The following is a 21,539-nucleotide window of genomic DNA, read 5'->3' as shown; positions in this document are numbered from 1 at the left end:
GACTTCCCTACCCTGTCTGTGACACTTGGCCAACTGGCCTGTTCACTCCTACTGAAGATTTGAATCTTTAAAAATAGGTCACAATTGTATGATTCAGAAAAAAAGGAACTTACTAAAACATCTGTGGCTTTTTTTTTTTAAGTAAATAGTGTGTCACAAGTCAAATACACAAACAGCTGCAAATACAGAAATTATGTAAAATCAAAAACACACAAACCTCGAAAACAGATGCATCAGAAAAAAAATGCTGCATATCCAAAAAAACACAAACCTTCATCCTCGCTCAGATTGAAAATCAAGCCATTCCACTTAACCCTCCCTCTAGAGGCCTTGGGAACCTCCGTTGTCAATCCATCCAATTTATCCTCTCTGGGTTCATTCACACCCATGGGCAATTTAGAGTCACCAATTAACCACATAGAAAGGCCCAAGCCGAGGATTTGACCAGGAACCTTCTTGCTGTGGCAACAGTGCTAACCACTGCAGCCCAATCTATGTTGCCTTCGAGTGGATTGATCCAGTAGGTTGCACTAATTCTCCAATCAGGTGCTAGTATATATCACAACAAACAATGAAATTAAAAGTGTGCCAGTTAAACCTAAAATACTGGGAAAAAATGTAGAATTATGATAGAAATATGGCCTTTATATTTATTTGTTTGTAACTTGAGGAAGCTTACAGTCTCCTTGTTGCTCATCAATAGTTTTGTCTTTTGTTGTTTTGGTACATCAGGATTAATTCAGTCTGTTACCATTGCATTTTGTTGCATTTTACACTTTGCTGTCCATGTTAAAAATGTTTATAAAAACAGGTGGATAGTAACACACCAATCATGTCCCCCCCCTTTAACCCAAACACCTGCCTTCAGTGTTGCATTACATATTTCACATATTGCATAATGGAGTGTTGTATCTCATGCATCATATTAGCTTCCATCACTCAAAGTTAATACCTATTCTCAGATATAATCAGTAAACAATCCCCTGGTAATCGAACCGACATCCCGACTGGATTAAAACAAACATTTTCAGTATCGACAGTCTGCTCCACGCCTCTTTCTGTGAATATCTCTGTGGGAAATCTCGTCTGAACCCAGTGTGAGAGGATTGACTCATGCAGCCTGAGGTTTAGGTTAGACCACCAGGGAGAGCAGATGATTCGTGTCACAGCAGGGCTTTGTTCTGTTTCTTCACTTTATTTGTTTTGTTGTGAGACGATCGTCTCTCTCCGGTTCAGTGTTCTCTGCTGAGAAGTCTTGAGCTAATCAGACTCAGTGTTTACACCCGTGTTGATTAATTATTGGTTTACTTAAGCGCTGCTGTTTGCTCTCTGCTTCGCTTGGCCTCTAATGTTTGAGAGGAGAGCTGCTTCTGTGTCGTGTTGTCCTGATAAATGATTAGCTAACCTTTTTTACAGTTTGTGCCCTTCCACCCTCTGTGTCTTCACGACACTACACCCTCTTTTTTCCCACAAGCTCTGCATCACGCTGATTGTTTATCTCCCCCATATTGGTTGGCATTTTCCAACCTGAGACTTGCAGGGGAGCTGCTATACCACATAGGCACATTTGATATCTAGGCTTCTCTTTTGCACACATGCATGCTAATGTATCAGCTTCCGATAAGCCTTTATGTGTGTCTGACGTGCAGCATACATACATGCTTGTATAAGCATTTCAATCAACAATCTGACTCTGCATTAACATTCTGTAGGACACAAGGATTACAAATATATATTTTTTATATATTGTCAGACATGTTTGATAACTACATGGCTAGATGTAGGAGCCATTTGTTTAGATCACACGTGGTTTCTGGATCACCTTAACTTAACCAGTAACTGGCACAGGTGGTGTGGTTTTTTCACCGTATATTTACCTTCCAATATTTTCTGTTGAGTGTCTCATTACTTATAACATGTATCATAAATCATCATAATCAGTTTCATTTATATCATTAAACTTACTTGACGTGACTGTCCATTTAGCTTTGGATTTCAATGCGTCACAGTACGAGCCTACTCAGCCTCTTAGGCGGCCTTTTCGAATGGATAGTGGCTACTACAGGAGACTACAAATCATCTGCACATTTTGGCATCTCTCTGCTAGTACCTCTTGACTTGACCCCTTCTGGTGATATCCTAAATGCTTCCACCAAACTGTCTTCATATAAAAGTATAAGCAATATTTATACAAAACATTCACATAACTATCTAAAAAATGTCAACACAGAATAGTAGCATTCATCTAGAGCTGTGTTTCTGGCCACTTGGTGAATGTAATGCTACCTTTACGTCATATTATTTAGACTGTCTATCAGAAACCACTTGAAACAAACTATAGAAGCGATCAACAAACTGATCGTAAAGCTTTCATTACTGGTTGTACCATCAAATTAAACTTATTTCAGTTTCACTGATTAACAAACTGCTCTAAATACACAAGTACTCAGTTCTTCCCATTCTGCCATGAACGTAGCACAAGCCTGCATGCAGTGAATGGGCAGCTAATGATGCGATGCCTCTGCTTACTTCCCTCCTGTGTTTTTTACTGTGACAAGCCACTCGTTCCTGTTTACAGAGTTAGGACTCACATCTCGTCTCAATTCATGTGTGAGATTTCCTTTGGGATTTCCTTCTCTCTGTTTCACTCATCACAGGCCTCTCTCACGGGTGTTTGAACTGATGTCGCTGGAAGAATTGACATTTATTATTTGTTTAACTTTTTCCCCCACCTGTTGCAGTGTGCCTAAAATAGTGTGACTTTTGATCCTGCTAAACTATTTGCTTCACATAGTTAGTATAGCCTTTTTCCACCGGCTTCTCCTCTAGTGTTGATGGCAAAACAGAAAGGGATATGCGATATTATATCTGCTATTGCTGCCTATAATTTACATTGCTGCTTGTGTATACAATATAATTGTACCTGCAGCATGAATATTTTGTATGCAGGGCTTTAACCCTCAACATGCTTTGGTTTCCTGCCTTTAATCATTGTGCAACAAGAGTTATGAAGAGTTTCAGTCTTGAATTAATTGCAGTCTTTAATGAGTCTACAGTTTTGGCAACAATCCTGCTTGTGTGTCTTTTTGAATCGATGGGTCATTAAAGCTCTTCAGACACCGGTGATAATAAGTGAGTTGCTCATCAGTGTGTGTTTTCTGAATCATTCTGTGTGCCGATTGACCTTCTTCTTTATTACGTGGCAGGCCATTATTTTTCTGACGAAAGCCCGGCTCATTCACACTGATGAGACAGGCAATGACTACAATTCTCTAGATGTTTTTTTTTATGGTTGAACTTCACCCTCATCTGTCTGATTGCATGAAAACGTAAAAAAAAAAAAAATACAGAAAACCCTGAACAAACAGTGTTCTGATTTAGCTGAATCTTACTCATTTGGGTTTGTGCTGTTGTATGTATAATACTGTTTCCCATGAGGCCCGACTGTTATTTCAGATTTCCAGGCAGGTCAAAGCTTCCTGCACACCAATCAAAGTTACAGAAGCTTGGCCATGCAAGAATTCAGTGTGTGTAGATAGATCTAAAGCTGCTTCCTCATTTGGCCTTAGTGATTGGTTTCTCTTGTGCATGAATGCCCTTGAATCCCTCTGGGACAGCTGCACTTATACGCGCTTAAAATGCCTCATTTCTATTCCTCAGTACAAACAATGCAGTTATTCATACGCATATGTCTGATTTCTAGGTCTGAGATACAAATATAGCTTAATTTAAAAGGAATAGTTAAAGGTTTTTGCCCTTGAAACATCTCCTGTGTCTGCATCTGTCTCATCTCGGCTCGGATGGATGTGGCACTGGAAAATGGCTTTGCCAAAAGTTTGAAAAATGCACCTGCTCCTTAACACACTATATCTGATTCGTTTGATCAGTCACAATTATAAATCACAAACGATTTGGTTTTAGGGGGAGTTACATGCTGTAAATAAAGTAATTTTCACTTTGAATAAAATCAAGCCAGCTGTTTCCTGTGCTTCTAGTCTTGAAGCTATCTAACCATGTCATGGCTCCAGCTAAAGTGTGTAAGACTGAGTTGTAACTATGTTTTCATTAGTGTATAATCCCCTGAAAATAAGAGCAGAATGGGTGTTTTACTGTATACCTACAGGCATTATGTGTCCTCTTCTGCAGTGTATTTGCTTTTTCAGCATTTGCTAAATGCGACTAAATCCTACACACTGGACGTTCAAAAGAATAGTTTGACATTTTGTGAAACACGCTTTGAATAGTAGATAGGTGTACCACTCCTGTATGTGTATTAAGTGCAGAGCTGAAGCCAAGATCCCGTCAGCTTAGCATAACATAAAGACTGGACGCAGGAGGAAACAGCTTGCCTGGCTCTGTTCAAAATTTAAATAGGTATATAAATGCATCTCTAGTGAACATATTCTATCTCGTTTGTTGAAATATGTTTCTGGGCAGGGAAATCGTGACAGGTCGCAGTGATATACAGGAACCTTCTCGTTGCTGTGAGGTTGCCAGGAGACCACTCCAGGAGAGACTTGAAATTTCTGAGAAATCATTTAGAGATACTGTACCATTAAAAGTACCAGTTTCTATCAGTTTTCTGCCCTGGTTTATCTAGTTCAGACTAAAGGCAAGCTGGAGACGTTCCATATCTATGGGATGTCTGCATTCAAGAAAGATATGGCTGTAACTCAGTAGCAGGATTTATGTATGACTAATGGCAGAAATTGAGTCCTAGAAAGATTAAATCTGCAGATTCACTCAGGCGCTAATAGTACACCTTTCAGTCAAAGGACATCCATTCAACCTGTAGCGATGGAACATGGTAAAATGGTTTTTTTAAAAAAATATATGAACAACTGACAACTGTTCTGACTCACTGCCCTTCACGTCAGCCTTGACGGCGCTGAACAGTACAGATGGAGCTAAAAGGAGTCTAAATTTGTCTGAGTTCAAGAGAATATAAAACACCTCAAGCATTTTTTTTGTTCATTTGAGTCTGAATTAATTGAAATGAAAAAGTCCAATACTCACTCTTTGTAGCTCTGATGTGGTCTCTACCAGCTCCTGGTGGAAATATCTGACTCTTTAGCTGCTAAATGCTCCACTATGTTCACCAGTTAGTTGCTAACCTTGTCAGTCTTCTGTTTGATCCTAAGCAAGTAGCAACCGGTGTTTTAGTTTATAGCTTCTGTATTAAAAACAGCAGTACACTAGAGTTGTCTAACGGTACCCCTTTTTAAGATATTGCCTGAAATAACCCAGTAGACAGTAGTATCCAAATTTCCAGTCAAATGGTACCTGCATTAGATGGTTTTGCTTGCAGTCAGTCAACACAAGTGTGCCCATTGCAGCAGCTACATCTAGCAGGAAGAGAGTCTGTGGTGGTAACACCCTAATTAATCCTTACAAACTTTTTCCTTTTTTTAAAGACAAAATTCAGGCTCTTACCTTAATTTTGTCCTTCTCTCTAACTATCTCACATTTGTAAATTGCTTATATAAGAAGAAATGGGCCATTCTTCATTCTATTTCAAAAATACTGAGAAACAAATTGCAACAGAAAGTTCCCCCAAAAATGTCAAGAACTCAGAAACATCCTAACATCTGTGTTGTGCTGTCAAGACACAAATGTGTCTAATGGAACGCCTTGGGCAAAGCCTTTCCATCGTACAGCCTCTGAGAGATGCTTCAGCCATTAAACATCTAAAAGTTTCTGAGATGAAATCATTGCAATCCTCTGAAATACTCTGCATGCGCTTCAAATGTCAAAGAACTGAAAATGCCCTGACAAGAGTGTGAAATGAATATTGGTGGTTCTTTTCTAAAATTGCACATTAAAATGATGAAATAAAAATCTATATATCTATAGCTATAGGCTAAAAAATAACCAAGGTGTGTTAAAAGCCACATCGTTGGGTTGCTGTCATTACTATTTATCAAGGACACCTTCTCTAACTATATATATATTCATACTCCACAGGGAGCATCGACGCAGTAAAGGTCAGGATGTCATTCATCCTCTCAGCGTGAGAGGATATCCTATTTGCAACAGCCTGGACACGACAGGAAAATGCTGTTAGATTCATGGAAAGGTCAAAGTTTAAATCATTCCCCTCTGGATTAAAGACGGCCTTTGTTGTCAGGTTGACTTTTAGACTTTGGTTTTATGATTATCTGATGGAAAAGGTCAATTATATTAAGAGGTTGTCACCTTGTTGAATACAGGTTTTTTTTTTTTTCCGGAACGGTACAGTGCTGAATACTTTGTGAAATTGTTGTTTGGATTATAGCAGTTTGTATACAGTAGGAAAAAAAGCACCACCTAAAGCTAAGTCAAAGGGTTTAGAGGGACTCATCCTCAGCACAGCACTTCTGTATCTCAGCTGGTTTTGTGGAAATCTAACGGTAACGAGAAGACTCTCAGGAAGTCACTGCTCCTTTTCCTCACAGGCTTTAAAAGATCGATATTAGTGAGCATTGATTGAATCTCAAAGAACCTCACATGTTCTGCCTTTTCTTGTATCTACAGTGACATAGATTCTATTTAACTGAAGTTGTCGATACAGTAGCTGCCACAGTGTTTCACAGTGGAGGCAGTTGAACTGTAATTCATTCAATAATGTGCTTTGTGGTCACAGAAGCTCAGCGCAGAACTTCTTAATAGACTAAATCTAAAAAGAAAGAGAGACAAAGGATAAGACATCATGAGACCAGTTACATGCTGAAAAATACTGTAGGATTCAACAGCCTGCAAAGGACCTGTCACGCAAAGTCATTCCACACACACAACCCACCCACACGCAATTCGGCCCGCTCTTGATGTGTGAGGTAACCGCCACTCTCACCATGTACCTCTCCAGCCGGAGACAGTAGCTGTTGGTGGCTGAGTCACTTCTTTCCTCTGATGTCACTGCAGACAGAATCACTAATGAACTAACCAATCTCCAGCCAGGCTGGCTTTGCAGTCACATGTCTGCAGGATAGAAATACATCCCCTTTATATTTCAAGCAGCCGTTTGAGTGCTTTGAGTGACTAATATAGTCATAGATGGTAGAGTATTGCTGTATTCAGACTGTTCACAATTAAACTTTTAAGGGTTTCACCAAATTCCACCCAAGGCGTACATCTGTACATTTACAAAATGAAATGAGTCTGTAGATTAAAGGTCCTGTGTGTAGGATTTAGTGGCACCTAGTGGTGAAGTTGCAGATTACTACCAAATGAATCCTCTCCCACAAGTCGCCCTCTCCTTCCAAGCATGTAGGAAAAACTCTGGCGGCCAAATTGACATAAAGGCAAAAGGCCATATTGACATCAGTGGTTTGTCTCTTGGGCTACTGTAGAAACTGTTGATATAAAGGGCTCATTTTAGGACAACAAAAATACAATAATTCTTATTATCAGGCGATTATACACTAATGAAAACACGCTAATAAATATTATATTCCACTGCTGCCAATTGTGCAAACAAAGAGCTCAAGTCAGATGTTTTTTTTGTCTCTAAAGACAGTCATCTCATCAATGAATCATACTGGCTCCCACATGAAGGACACAGAGGCATTTCCTCACAGCATCTGGGGAATGTTCTTATGGTAAAGGCTGGAAGGTGACATGAATGTCACTCTCTATCTTTAGAGCTGTTAAGTAACCTGTCAGTTCACATTAAGGAAAACTGTGACAGATTGATCAGAGCTCTGTCTTTATGTTGTAGTTTGCGTGTCGTGTTTCTGTATTTTGTAGAGAATGTACCGTCCTTTTGTATGGATACAAAGAGAAATCCTGTTATAATGATGGTCTTTTGTATCCTCTTTTCTCAGTGTTTTCAGCTGTTTTCCCCGTTCCTTGTGTAATTATATGTCTGTGTCCTATCATCCACTTAACCTGCACATCCACCCAGCTTATCATTCAGTCTCTCTTGTAGTAACTACACTACGGTTGACTCTTTTTATGAAGCCTGCTTTGAGACTCATGTCTAACTTTTATCCCCTTATGCTTCATGAACATTTTTTTAGCCATGCACTATTCTTCATCACCTTCACTCAGACTCCATCCTGCTCTTTTTACATCTTCATATTGTGCTGAACCTCACTGCTGGTTTTCAACAGAAGTTTCAGGAGCATGCCCACACCTCAACTGTGCAACTTCTGACATTCCTATAAATACCCTCCTAACCCTCCACTTTGTTTCTCATGTTCTCCATCCCTCCTGTCTACCCATTTCTTTCCTCTATTTCTTCCTCTTTGCTCTTGATATGGTGGATTCCCCAACAAAGCTTCCCCACAACACAGCAACAAACCAAAGAAGTTAAAGAATTCATGCTTCTCTCACAACCTTCTAGTTTTGTTAATAAATAATTTAAACTTATCTTATTGATGGTTGGTCCTTGCTCATGAATCAACTGTTTTACTGATTCTAGTCTTTGTGTTTGCATCTTGGGTCCATGACTGTTCAACTGAACAAGTCCTCAAAGCAAAACATATGTGGTTAAGATATACAAATGACGTGAAGGTGTCTATGCAGCGACTCATAAGTGGCAGCCTTCTCGATCCATGCTGTGCTTGTGAGCCATGAAGAACAGTTTGTAACTCATGACTCAGATCGGTTCGTGACAGCACATGTCATTGTCCTTTTGATTACACACCACTGTGCCCTTTTTTTTATTACTGAGTTGTACAGTACAGCTGCTGGTTGTTTATCTGCCACAAGTACTGTCTAATGAAAAATATGGGTCTTATGTGGAATCTCACCACTCAACTTTTGCTTTTAAAGTATTAATCCCAACAATCAGTTATTTCCACTAAAATATATTGCACAAGAAGGTTATTCTAATATGCCACAGACCGAAACTATTAAAACACAAATGTACCTTGTTGTTGCAGTGGGATACATGCTCCTTCTTTATCATAAACATGGGCACTATAGTCAATCTCTGATACACCATCCTGCTGCCAGAGAGCACCAAATGTCTAATAATAGGACAATAGAATACATACTGATCCTTTAATTTAATAAACTTTTTTTTTCAAGTGCTGAAAGAAAACAGTCATTTTCAGTGTTTTTTGCATATAAAATATTTTATTCTAAACCTTGTGAAAAGTTTGTAATGAGTTGAGGTGAAACACCCACATTAACATATTAACATACTGGAAACACATGGTTGCCATACTGTTATCAAACTCAAAACTCAAACTGAAATTATAGACACATCTGATCTATAAACACTGGAAATAACATTTAAAGTAGCATGCAACACTTGTTTCTTTTTTTAATATGCACACAACCCCTCCCTACATGTATACTGGCATTTATTTTTACAGATGGGCTTATTGGGAATTTAAAAGTTACAGAATAAACAGTTAAATCTGTTTGTATTAAGATGATACCATGCATATATTTTAGGAAGTAGACCAAATCCAAACCAAAGTTGTAGTTTATGAAAAATGGATCTTGATGTCACTGATGCACTTTTATTTTTTACAGTTTTCTGAAACATGATAACACTGTTATCTACTAATATGATAATTATGTTTTTTCTTTTTTAAAATAAATTAGAGAAAGCTGTTTTAAAAAGCCTTTAGTTATACCCACTGAGCTAATTAAACTTCTTTGCATACATAAATCACAATGTTGAATCATGTGCTTACATTCATAATGAGGCATTTCTCTGCCGTCATGAATGGATAGATACATTCAGCATGCTTGAACTGGGATTTTGATGCAGCCACAGGCTTAATTAAAAACTGTCACCCTGGGAAAAGAAAACAATGTCATGTGAAAATGCTTGTGTGGGTGGAAATGAAATTAACTTTCGCAAAAAAAAACCTAATGCACACATGCATTCACAGCTTCTCACACACACATTACCTCACATGTGGCCTCACATGGCCTGACATATTACGTAATGCTCTTTCGACTGCACTCCTTGACTTTCTTCGGCACTGACAGCCTGTGTCTTGCTGGCTGTCAATCACACGGCTGACTGAGAAAAAGCAATAGGACGGCTCTTGGGGGCTTCACTTTGAGCAGCTGTACTAAGGCTTGGATTGCTTTCCCTCCAGCAACGTAACATTAATGTACTTACAGTCTTTCGTTCAGTGTATTGCAAGTCAGCACATCATACTGTAAGTGTTTTGATGCTATTGATTGCTTTATAGAAACACACGAAGAAGAACACAATGGAATTTTCAGAGACACAACCATGTTTGAAAGAGTCTCCTGTCCTTCTTTTTGTCTTATCTTCTTCACAATCTCTTTGTGACTCCTCTTTGACGTGATTACACATGACAGCTCATGACCTAACAGTCAGCCAGGCTCTGCACAAACCAGGAAATTCAGAGCAGAAAAAAAAGCATGAACCTGTAACCTACTAATGCTGTCCCACATGGAGTTGCACCAGCTATTTGTACACCCATTTGGCACGTTTGTGTTTCCTTCCTAATTTCTTAGAAACGGTTAGCTATTCTTACACTTCAGTTAGGCCATTAAATCCATAGATGGTATAAACAAAGAGCGATCATCACCATCTTGGCAGTACTGCCTCTGCCACCTGCCAGCTAATCTAAAACTGGATCACCGGTGGACCCGAAGCAGGCTGAAGGTCACCTGGTTGCTCAAACAAACCTGTAACGCTATGCACCTGTCAGTTTGTACCAGGTTGTAAACATGTTTATTTCTGCTCTGAAGTTAGACATTTTAACATGCAGGCTTATGGAGACTGACTCGTTCTGTAGCCAGCCTCAAGTGGGCATTCGAGGAACTGCATTTTTTGGCATTCCGTATTAGTGTTACCGCTTTTTAAAAAACTTTTTACTTGCTAAGATTTGATTGTGTAAATCGATGGCTATCTCTAATGCCTTCAAATCAAAACTTAGTTTTAGAAGCCAGTGTTTAGTCTGTTCTGTAGAAACAAGGCAGACTGGAAGAGGCAACTGTAGATATAAAAGGCTCATTTTAAGGTATTTCAGGTGTTTATATACTAATGAAAACACAGTCAACCCCATTGTCTTCCATTTCTGCCATATTCTGTAAATAGAGCATACATCTGACACACTGGAGCTTTTTAATTTAATTTCATGTATAAATCTCCTAATCACCTAAATTATAAATAGGCAAAATTTACAAAGAGCTGGTGCAAAACAGTTTCCTGCCATTTAGTTAGAATAGAATAAAATTACGCAGGATGTTAAGTTGCCCTGAAAACAGACTCTTTTCCAACTGATAACTCTGATAATTATAGACATTTGGTATAGCAGACAAGTAGACTTGTTTTGCCACATATGGCATACTGTCTTGTTAGTCACACTGTATTGTTTTTAATGCTACAAACTGGAAATAGCACTATCAAATGTATTGAGAAGATTACAGCATATCTTGCTGGATAAAAGCACTGAATAACACCATACAATTAGACACACAATCCAAACCATTCAACCGAGACACACCAGAACCTAAAATACCCTCACATATCAAAAGCAATCAGTTTGTATCTTTGCAGAAATATGTATGAATTTTAAAATGTGAAATCAAAATGTATCCTGTATTGAGGATCAAAGTGAGATATCAACACTACCACTATGACATGGCCTATTTCCTTAATTTTTTATCAACAGCAAATCAGCCACAGAGAGGCATTTATTTAAATCAGAGCTTCTATCTCACAGGTCTCTAAAATATTCATAATTTAGTAGTGATATACAGCAAATAGAGGTTACTGATGGCGTACATTCAGTATTGGCAAGACCAGCTGAGGAAATAGTCTCTTCTACTGTTTATTTGACGGTAGCAATGAAAGCTGCAACTTCATAGTACCATACATGCCCAGGATTTGTTTTCCAATATGGGGGGGAAAAAAGACAGTGTTGACGGACCAAGTGCTATGTGTCAGGTTCATGAAAAAAACATAACAGTGGATTCAATTTCTGGAAACCTGCAGGAAATAACATAAAGTACTCCTGATCCTTTGATCAGAATGGAGACATCTCTGATTCCTCTGTCAGAAAAACAGCATCATTACTTTGGTATAGGGGAGAATAGGGTCTGATGAGTGAGCCTGGCACTGTGTGGTTAATGTAACTATCCCAGCACTTTAAGACTGTTAGTTAATGGCAGACACGTATGTGACATTTTCCCTGTTGCCATGCATTATGTATTCTTCTTAAAATTAGTTAAATGTCTTTCTATTTGCCTTCTTCATACTGTATATATATATATATATATATATATGTCTTTATTACAACTGTGCTCATATATAACAACTAAGCCTTTCATGCATCCCCATCCGCACATGAGCAGTGTGGTTTTCAATAAGGCACAAAGTGGATTATTCCTTAGGGTGAGAAGCTGAATGTCAGTCATGGAGGAACAAAAATGTCAACATTCGTCTCTATAGCGAGGGCAGACTGACCGGCGAATGAAAGGCAAATCAGTTCATACTGGAAGAAGTGTAAACGAAAAGAAAAAAAACACATTCCTTTGTGTTAGCACAGGACTGCTGCCTCGCCAGGAGCCAGTGATCATTGTTTTATTACGAGTGTTTTTTTCAATGAGGATCCTCTTTATCTGATGCAGATTTCAGGGCCTCTGGAAATCAAACACGAGATGAGCACAGATACATCTATTGCTTTCTAAGTTTAATGAATGTATTTCTTTATGTGGGTATATAAGTAGAAGATGTCCAGTGTGTTGTTACCCCAACATGGGCTTTCACTTCCGTCCTGATCATCAGAGAAGTTTGTAAAACTCATACCTCTGATACAATCATAAGTTCCAGTCTGGAGCAGTCTGCTCCTGATTTGGCTCAATCGCTAGCACAGCTGTCGATCATGTTGGCACTGATATAATGAAAAGAAGTCAGAAAACTGTGAGTAAACACATCATAAGTTTTTGTGAGTGTTAAATACGAATGTGAATGTATGAAGCCTGATGATTGATCTGTGTTTAAGTCACTCTGAAGGTTTTCAATCAATGATTGGAGCACAATCCACTTAATGAATGCGCATAGGTACCTTATCACAGATGCTCAGTCAATAAGCACAAATGTGTGTGTGTGTGTGTGTGTGTGTTTGTAAGCTCTGTCCTCTGCCAGACGTGTTTCACTCAGCTCCAAAAATCTAATTTTCATGCTGCTCCTCATTTTATATTTTCGATGATGGCAATCTCCCGCCGGTCAGCGTAGTCTGGGCTGAGACCGTTCAGGTAGAGGCTGCCATTCTTTGTCAAGGGCCCCGTGACGGGACTTAGGGAGAGAGTCAGGTTGGGGTAAGTGTCTCTGTCCTCGTACAGGTTGGCGGACAGTGTCCTCTTTCCAGGGGTCATTTCCTGGTTGATGGACGCGTTAATACCTAGCTCAGATGACAGCTTGCGTTTGATGGATGCAGCACGCTGGAACTTGTCATAGATGTCAACGCTGAGCCGCCTGCGGGTCTCTTTGAATTCTGCTGACACGTTTGCTGTCCACTCGGCTGCATGAGCCCGAAACTCTCCGACCTGCAAAGAGAGACCAAAGATTGATGCCTGAAGCTGATATGATAATATCTATTATAATATCCGCATATTTACACATGGATGCAGAGTGGTTTTAATTCAGAAAATGTTTATTTAATGTTGTCTGAGTAGCAATGGTAAAGAAGCATACTGGAAGTTTGCGCAAGTAGATTTTCAAGAGGTGATTGTAAACAAATGTCTGCCTGGAAATCAAGAAGTCAAAATGTGTGTTATAGAAAATTGTAAATGTAAAGCATAAAATATAAATATAAAATAAAAGTGAGGCCTTGAAGTCCTGTAACATTTTCACGTTTACACAGACATGCAAGAAGTAAATAGACACCTTTAATTTGAATTTGAATGAAGGTGTCTATTTACTTCTTGCATGTCTGTGTATGCAGAATAAAGAAGCTGGAAATGAGAGTGTCAGTATTTCATTTGTTTTTTTTGTCCATTTTGTAATGGTTCATTTATGACTTATAAATCATGCACAAAAGCCTCGTCTCTATTTTTGAATCTATTCATTGGCGTCTGACAGAATAGGTTAATAGAGCTGACCACCTAAATGTGAACAGCTCACTAATAATATATGCAGTTCACGCTTGTGAACATAAATGCCACGTCCATTAATCTGTTCAGACTCCTGTTTAACAGCTCTGGCCTTAAGCGTTCTTTCTGTTTCTTTCTGGTTTGGAACAGATGGGATGAGGTTGCTAGTTATTGGTTATTATTTGAGTTCATTTGGAATTATTCTTAATACGGTTATTTGATTTCTTGCTGAGAGTCATCCAGACAGGAATGACTTCTCCCCATGTAAAACTTTTTGTGACTGAACAATTAAGATAAAACCAAGCAGCAACCTCCATCGCTTTGAAGTGAAGTCAATGTGGCAAAAACTGCAGTTCCTAAAATGTCCACTTGAGGCTGGCTACAGAAGTGAGTCAGTCTCTATAAGGCCCCATGTTAAAATGTCCGACTTCATAGCAGAAATAAACATGTTTACAGTCTGGTACAAAAACAATTTGGTCTCTATAGCTAATTTCCTGTTCATGACAACTGTACTGAGGGTGAATTTTTATAAAACTCACCTGTTTAAATTATATTAAGGCTTAAAGGTATGTATAGTTTTCAGACTCTTTTGATTGACAGGTGGGTGCTGTTACAGGTAGCTTGTTTGAGCAGCCATGCGTCATTCAGCCCACCTCAGGTCCACTGGTTCACAACAGTGGTGTCACGGATATAACATCCTATGCATAAAACACGTGGATTAGGGAGACTTAGAGCAGATTTTTCTTACCTTTGGACAGAGCAAGACTTTTTTACTAAGCTGGCTGATCTAACTCTGAGCAAGACATTAACTTATTTTGCCCAAATTCTAATTCATAACTTTTTGTTTGAGTTAACTACCATATAATCTCATTATGCCGGAACTACGCTGTCATAAAAACCCTTGTCGGTTGCGTGGGTACAGGACAATGGGAATAAAAGCAGACACTGTTGAATTAGAAGAGATTTTAGAAGTAGGTTGTGATGTTCATTCATTGTTATACACAGTTATACAAGAGATGTGCAGATGTGACAAGCTGCAGACATGTTCGCACCTTCCCCACGCATCACTTTATTGCACAGGTTTATTTTAAACGTGTCTGCGGGAGCCTGAAGCTATAAAAAAGAAATGTTCTGTGTGTGTGAGCAGTGCGTGACCAAATGACCCAGGTTTCCTGTGACTATATACTGTATCGGTTTTGTTTATTGTCCCTGAGAGGCAACGGAAGGGAGCAGAACGATGAATGCATCATTTATCTCACCTTCATAATCCATTAGAGCTCTTTCTCCTGGCTGTTTAAATAATCATTAGGCTCTGAGGTGTGCTTGTTTAAAGTACCTCTGTTCAAATGAAGTGGACTCACGTTAAAATTTATGGGGTGTCTCTGTATGTGTGTGCACATTAAACACACACTACAGCGCAAAGGCTTGAGTACGTGCTTTTGCTTCCCTTTTTTCACTTTCTCTGCCTCTTCTTCCTCACTCGACCACGCACCTCCCACTGCAGCTCTCGCTCTCAGTAATGTTTTTCCCTGTAGACCTCACAGCCACCATAGCTACACTCCTAATTACACTATGCAAGAACTCCCGTTGTGGACTACCATATAGCCCATATATGAAATAAAGAAATAAGATGTGTATTTCCCTGAATGTGAGTGTGTGTACATGGATTCGTGGTTCTCTCCATCCTTTTTTTTTTACATATAAATAATGAAACTGCCAGAACAGCAAGGTTTCCTATTACTCAGCAGCAGCACAACAAATATTTAATCCAACTTTTGATCTCCACAGGGCGCAGTCAGGTTGGTGACTGAGATTCATCACTTCAGATTTATGGCTTGAAGTGTAAACTCCAAAACACTGTGAGGTATTACTCTGTCACTCTGTCACCTGTGAACTTATGGCAAACTAAGTATATTGTATTACTTAGTTAGTCTGAAGACATGTGGAGGGTTCAACATGAAGCAGCAGCTGCAGCATGAAGTAGTTTAATTCAGTTAGAGTTGCACTAGTATTAGTGATGTTTTCTCTGAATATGAAGCATGTTTGCCAGTTTCCCAACAATGAAATGTCCTTGAAATAAGGAAGAAACTCTTAGAAAAACAGTATTGTTTGCAGGTCTGGGCTCTAGCGCTACTTTAAAGGACTTAGTATGCTAAAACAAAGAGCTTCTAAAACCACCCTTTTGAAACTGATACAGATAATCAATTTTGTGCAGTGATTGGAAGGAAAACAAAGGTGTGAACATAAGGCAGGATTTGAACTTGTCTCTCAAGCTCTTTTTTTCCATTCTCCATTTTGGAAAGTGCCAATTTGTATGATTCATCGCATCAAGACTGCAGAGAGCCAGGCAAATCAGGCAAAAGAAGCAGAATTCATGGAGACGAGGCTGGAATACAAATATAAAATGGCCCTGACGCCTCAGACCCACAAAACCATCAGGCTCTCTTTGCTTTTCCTGATTTGATTATTTGTACATTTGTTTGGGAAGTTTCACTATTAACATAAAATATCGTCTAATAAGGTTTCTGCATTATTACATTATCTTGTCCCGGTATTTTATAGAAAGCCAAAGTCTGTTTTTAATTACCATATTACAGGTGTATATTCCTATAACAGATGGGGTCAGGGGACCAAACAGCAAAGTTTTAATCAATAACCGGCTAACACAGAAGCAGAGTAGGGCAAATCATACTGTCTCGGAGAAGTCTTAGATGTTTTACTTCATCTCATGAAAAATAGAAACAAAAAGAAAACCAAGTTTATATTTTTCTTAAGTCAAAGTTTTATTTTATGTTTAGCATTACTGCAGCTTGGTTCATCAATATGTGGGACTGTGAGTCCCTTTAAAGTCTTTATCCTTTCATTGTCGAACAGTGACACATTCTGTGACTCAGGGAGCTGGTTGTGATCGATATACTGAAATATATTTGGTCTTGGGGAAAAAACTTGATCAATAAGACATAAATTAAAATTGTGAAAATGGGCTCCAGCAACTGAATATAAAGATAGCAGACAATCTTTGCCTCACAGCATCTTGTTACACCCTCCTGTGAAAAACCTTTCACCAAGGTGAAATTTAATTTCCCCTCCATTACCAGAGAATGCTTATGTCACACTAGAAATGACGCAAGTGTGAGATTATAAGACCTCCGACCTGCGTCACCTCTACTGCGACATAACCTACAGCACACCAGCACATACTGTACCTCCTCTTTAGTTTTCTTGGAGATGACCCGGAACCAGTCCCCAATCATACTGAGCACAGCTGCAAAGTACGCCAGGCCCACCAGAATCCAAAACAACACCACCGGCTTGTAGTAGTCCAGATACTCTGGAGTCTCCGAAGCACCTACAGACCCACCTGCAGAACCAAAGACAACAAGTTGGTTACACAAATCTGTTTTTGTGAATATCCTGAGTTGTGTGTGTTACCAAACTGAATTATTCTGAGTGGAAGGACAAGCATGGATAATTTTACTGGCCTGATGTGCAGTCAGTTGAGTAAAATGGGTCTTAAACTTTCAGACTTGTATCATTTAATGAGCCTTGGTCTCTCCATTTTCGAGGGGAGTCATTCTTTCTGCAGTGGTGTTACCTTTAATTGCCCCTCAGTCATGAGTAGGAGCGTTTTGTAAGAATGTATGAAATATGAAGAGGGAGAGAAATTTAGAGTAAAAAATTAAAAGAATAGAATTGCACAATGTCACATATAAAATAAAATATTCAGGATCTTTCCCTGTAAATCTATTTGTGTCCTCTAAAAAGGATTAATGGAGACTGTTTGTGGAGCGGCGCCGTAAAATCTTGACTTGCATCTGACTATGTAAAAATATGCATATATGCTGCGAGTAAGTAAACATAACTTGTTTGTTTACAGGACAACTCCACATGGTTCTTTCATATGGAGAAGACATTAAAATAAAAATCGACTCACTATATGTGTGGGTCAAGTCAAGATGTCTGATTGATACAGAACATGAAGCTACACTGGATGCATGGACTCACTCTGCTTTACATTAATTATACAACTAGTACTTCAGTACATTTATACGCTCCCACTATGAGCTGTATCTTCGGATGAGCCTTCCATAAATCATCTGAGCACAGCCTGCTCACTGTGCAGTTAGATAACCACCCATTACAGCGGGAGTTTAACTAACCGCAGTCCAGGCTCATTAGTTTACTCTAACTACAGACGTTGGCACAGGTGGCATAAACTGATCTATAATGATTAAGCACGCTCTGGGAAGTTTAATCCAGCAGCTTTACATCTGTCTTATTGTCTGTCAAGCAGACCACATCAAGCTAATACACACATGCAGACAAACTCTCTCTCACACACACACATATGTATATTCTACATTATGTATAAAGTGTGCAATTATTTATTTAGATATTACATAATCTCTCTTATTTGACTAAAATGTATGAATGAAAATGCTCCACATTGAATCATGTCGTCATCATCAACATGTTAGAGGATCAGTTTGACATAATGGGAACAGCGCTTGAGTTCGATGAAAAGATCGACACTGCTTTCATGTCTGCACGGTAAATATGAATCAGTAGCTGGTTGGCTTAGCTTAGCATAAAGACAACAGCTAGCCTGGCTCTGTCAAAGATGGCCTGGCCATGTGTCTCGTTTGTTTGACCTGTACAAAAAATACTAAACAAAAAAAAACTAGAAAATAACAATTTGCCAACAATTTGGGTTTCTGCTTGTTGCCTGGCAACAGCTCCCAGCTGTAAAATGTCACTTCTGATACTGTGCGAGTTATACAAACAAAACATATTAATATTATTATTATTATTAATTTGTGAACCATGAAGGTTTACCCCTTGTTTCCAGTCTTTATGCTAAGATAAGCTATCTACCGTACAGACATGAAAACTACTCAACTGCTTTATGTCTGTGATTTATAGTATTCATTATTATTAATTGCCTGAGATAATTTTGACTGTTTAATGTCAGTCTTAATGTGCTAATATGACTTACATGTTGCAGGGAGTCAGATGATTTGTTAATACATGTATCATAATGTGAAGCACAGAATGTATTGCTGCTGTGCACATCTGTTGAGTCAGACTGGCAGACTGAGCTATAACTCAACTATAAATACACAGATTCTAAATGGGGCATAAAAATCGAAGATGGGCTTTAAATCAGCAGGAAAATCAAGTGACCTTTTTCACCAGCAACAAAGTCTCCGAAGCCAATTGTAGTGAGGGTGATGACGACGAAGTAGATGGACTCGAGCGTGCTCCAGCCCTCTATGTGCTTAAAGATGATGGCTGGCAGGGCCACGAAGATGAGGCACCCGAACAGGATGAAGAGCAGCGTGGAGAAGACGCGGATTTTCGTCTGGCTGACTTTCCACTTCTGTAGGGAAGAAGAAGAAAAGATAATATCCACATACAGGAAATAAACTATTTTAACAAAACCAATGGGAATGAGAGGCGAAGGAGAGAAATTAAACACTCAGAGCAGGGGAACTGTGGAGTATAGTGCTGAGTAGTGGTGTGATATAGTTTGTTAATTAGCCAACATGGACATTTTTCAGTGTCCTCCACACGAACAAGACCTTTCCTCAGATGATTGTGAAGAAAATTAACACTTTTAAACTGCTTATTTGCCTCTCACTGATTTCCCACAGGCTTTTATTTTCTTTTTCTCACTTCACATTATGATGAGTCACTTCCTCCGGGCTCCTTCTAGGAATACATTCACTGCTTTCTAACATCTCAAACGTCAGCTGTCAAGCTCATGTGACATAACTTTCACTGTCAGATGGCACGCCCACCCGAGCTGTGGAGAGGTGACAAATGACTTGATGTGCCTCACATGTGCTATAATAGGGGTGACTTATCAAATATTTCACATGCAGTCATAGTGGCACATAACACAGTGGATTAATTACAGTTACAGCCTGTGCTATCGGCTGTAAATACAATTTCATGTGAGCCCCGCAGTCCTTGTTTTGCATCACAGTTGCAGTAGTATATTCTGTATGCTGCTGTTTTCACTTGATGTGACTGCTGTCAGCAGGTTCCCTGTGTATCGTGCCCTTTTTCCCTTCCAGTTATGTAAGCCCAAAGCACAGCCCCAACGGAGGGGAAGTGCAGGCAGTCATCGGTTCAGTCTGTGATGTCTAACGTCCTCGCTGCACTAGTACAAAGTACAGTACAGTAATGTGCAGTTTAAAGAGACCTACGGTGAACTAAATTATGGACTAGTCAAGCTGAGGTGGTTTCTCAGCCAGCATCTTCACTGCACGGCACCTAGTTCAGCAGCTGCTACAGCACATTTATTTCCATTGTTGTAGCCAGCTGACAACCTCTCTCCTCCTCCCCCGGGAGGGAAGCCACGGAGCCAGCAATGAATCAAAATCATAATTAACCTGATGCTGCCAAGTATGGGTTTCTTTCTTCTTCTTTTTTTGTTAAAAAAAATGATATTGTTGGTGCTTTTATACTGAAAATGGATGCTCTAATACTGAAATCAGTTCTGTTTTCAGACATTGTTCATCCCTACATCCACAACGACAAATCACAAACATGCAGCATGCAGATACAAAAGAACATCCTATAAAAATGCTCTGGAGCAGAGCTCAGGTCTGAATGTCTCATTTATAGATTGCAGTCTCTCTGTTTCATAGAATTACATTGATATAATATTTATTTACAACTGCAAATAGGGAAACAAAATGTCACCCAGATTATGTTTTTATTATCAACATGATTAACATATCTGGTGGTTCACACAATGTTGATACTAAATCGGTGGCGTCAGTGTTTGTTTTCCTGAAATATTAGCTCTGACTACAGTATGTCAGTCACTGTAGAAACTGAACTGAAACACGGCACCTTTCCCTTGAACTACTGTCAAAAGAAATCCTGTCTCTCTCTAAAAGCACCTACAGTATGTGTATCCAAAATTGTGCTACTGTCACACCTGTCAGCACTCTGAACTCTGTTTTAAATCACTGATGGTGCCCCATGGAAAAAAGGATTTCACTCTCCAGTCCTGTCCTGCCTGTGGACAATGATGTTAGCTGGTTGTTATGACTCCTCAGCCAACATACTGTTCATGGCTCCAATCATCAGTCGGCCAGATTGACTGGAAGTGTGGATGTTAACAGCTACTCACCACCTAATTAACTCTTGGCACTGATTTAAAGTGTGTGTGTGTGCTCGTATCTGTGCTGTTTTTCTCCACCATACAGCACACTTACTTCTGCTGACTCATACATTGCAACTTTTGTTCACTTCAGTGCAAAAACTTGAAAAATGTTATAATACGGCTCGGCTGGGATCGGTGTGCTATGACTTTTCTAAGATTTTCGAAGAAAAACAATGACGAAAGGAAGGAAGGAAGGAAAACAATGACGAAAGGAAGGAAGGAAGGAAAAAAAACGACGAAAGGAAGGAAGAAAAAAACGACGAAGGAAGGAAAGAAGGAAAAAAATGACGAAAGGAAGGAAGGAAGGAAGGAAGGAAGGATGGGAAAAACAACGGAAGGAAGG

General features: G+C 39.2%; 1 protein-coding gene across 1 annotated transcript in view; it reads right to left on the bottom strand.

Annotated features, from left to right (window-relative positions):
• Positions 1-10,975: 10,975 nt before the first annotated feature.
• The window catches only part of LOC104922010 (potassium channel subfamily K member 2), a 33,019-nt gene continuing 22,455 nt past the window's right edge, over positions 10,976-21,539 (bottom strand). Inside the window, exons 5-7 of the mRNA XM_019270604.2 lie at positions 19,201-19,396; positions 17,223-17,377; positions 10,976-13,470 (exon numbers count right to left, since the gene is read on the bottom strand). Of these exons, the coding sequence (XP_019126149.1) occupies positions 13,114-13,470; positions 17,223-17,377; positions 19,201-19,396 (708 nt within the window). The 3' untranslated portion in view covers positions 10,976-13,113. The remainder of the gene's footprint in view (positions 13,471-17,222; positions 17,378-19,200; positions 19,397-21,539) is intronic.

The sequence above is a fragment of the Larimichthys crocea genome, chromosome XI (genome assembly GCF_000972845.2).
Source record: "Larimichthys crocea isolate SSNF chromosome XI, L_crocea_2.0, whole genome shotgun sequence".
Classification (NCBI taxonomy): domain Eukaryota; kingdom Metazoa; phylum Chordata; class Actinopteri; family Sciaenidae; genus Larimichthys; species Larimichthys crocea.
Note: the sequence above shows the minus strand (reverse complement) of the source record. Positions and strands in the feature narration are given on the sequence as shown.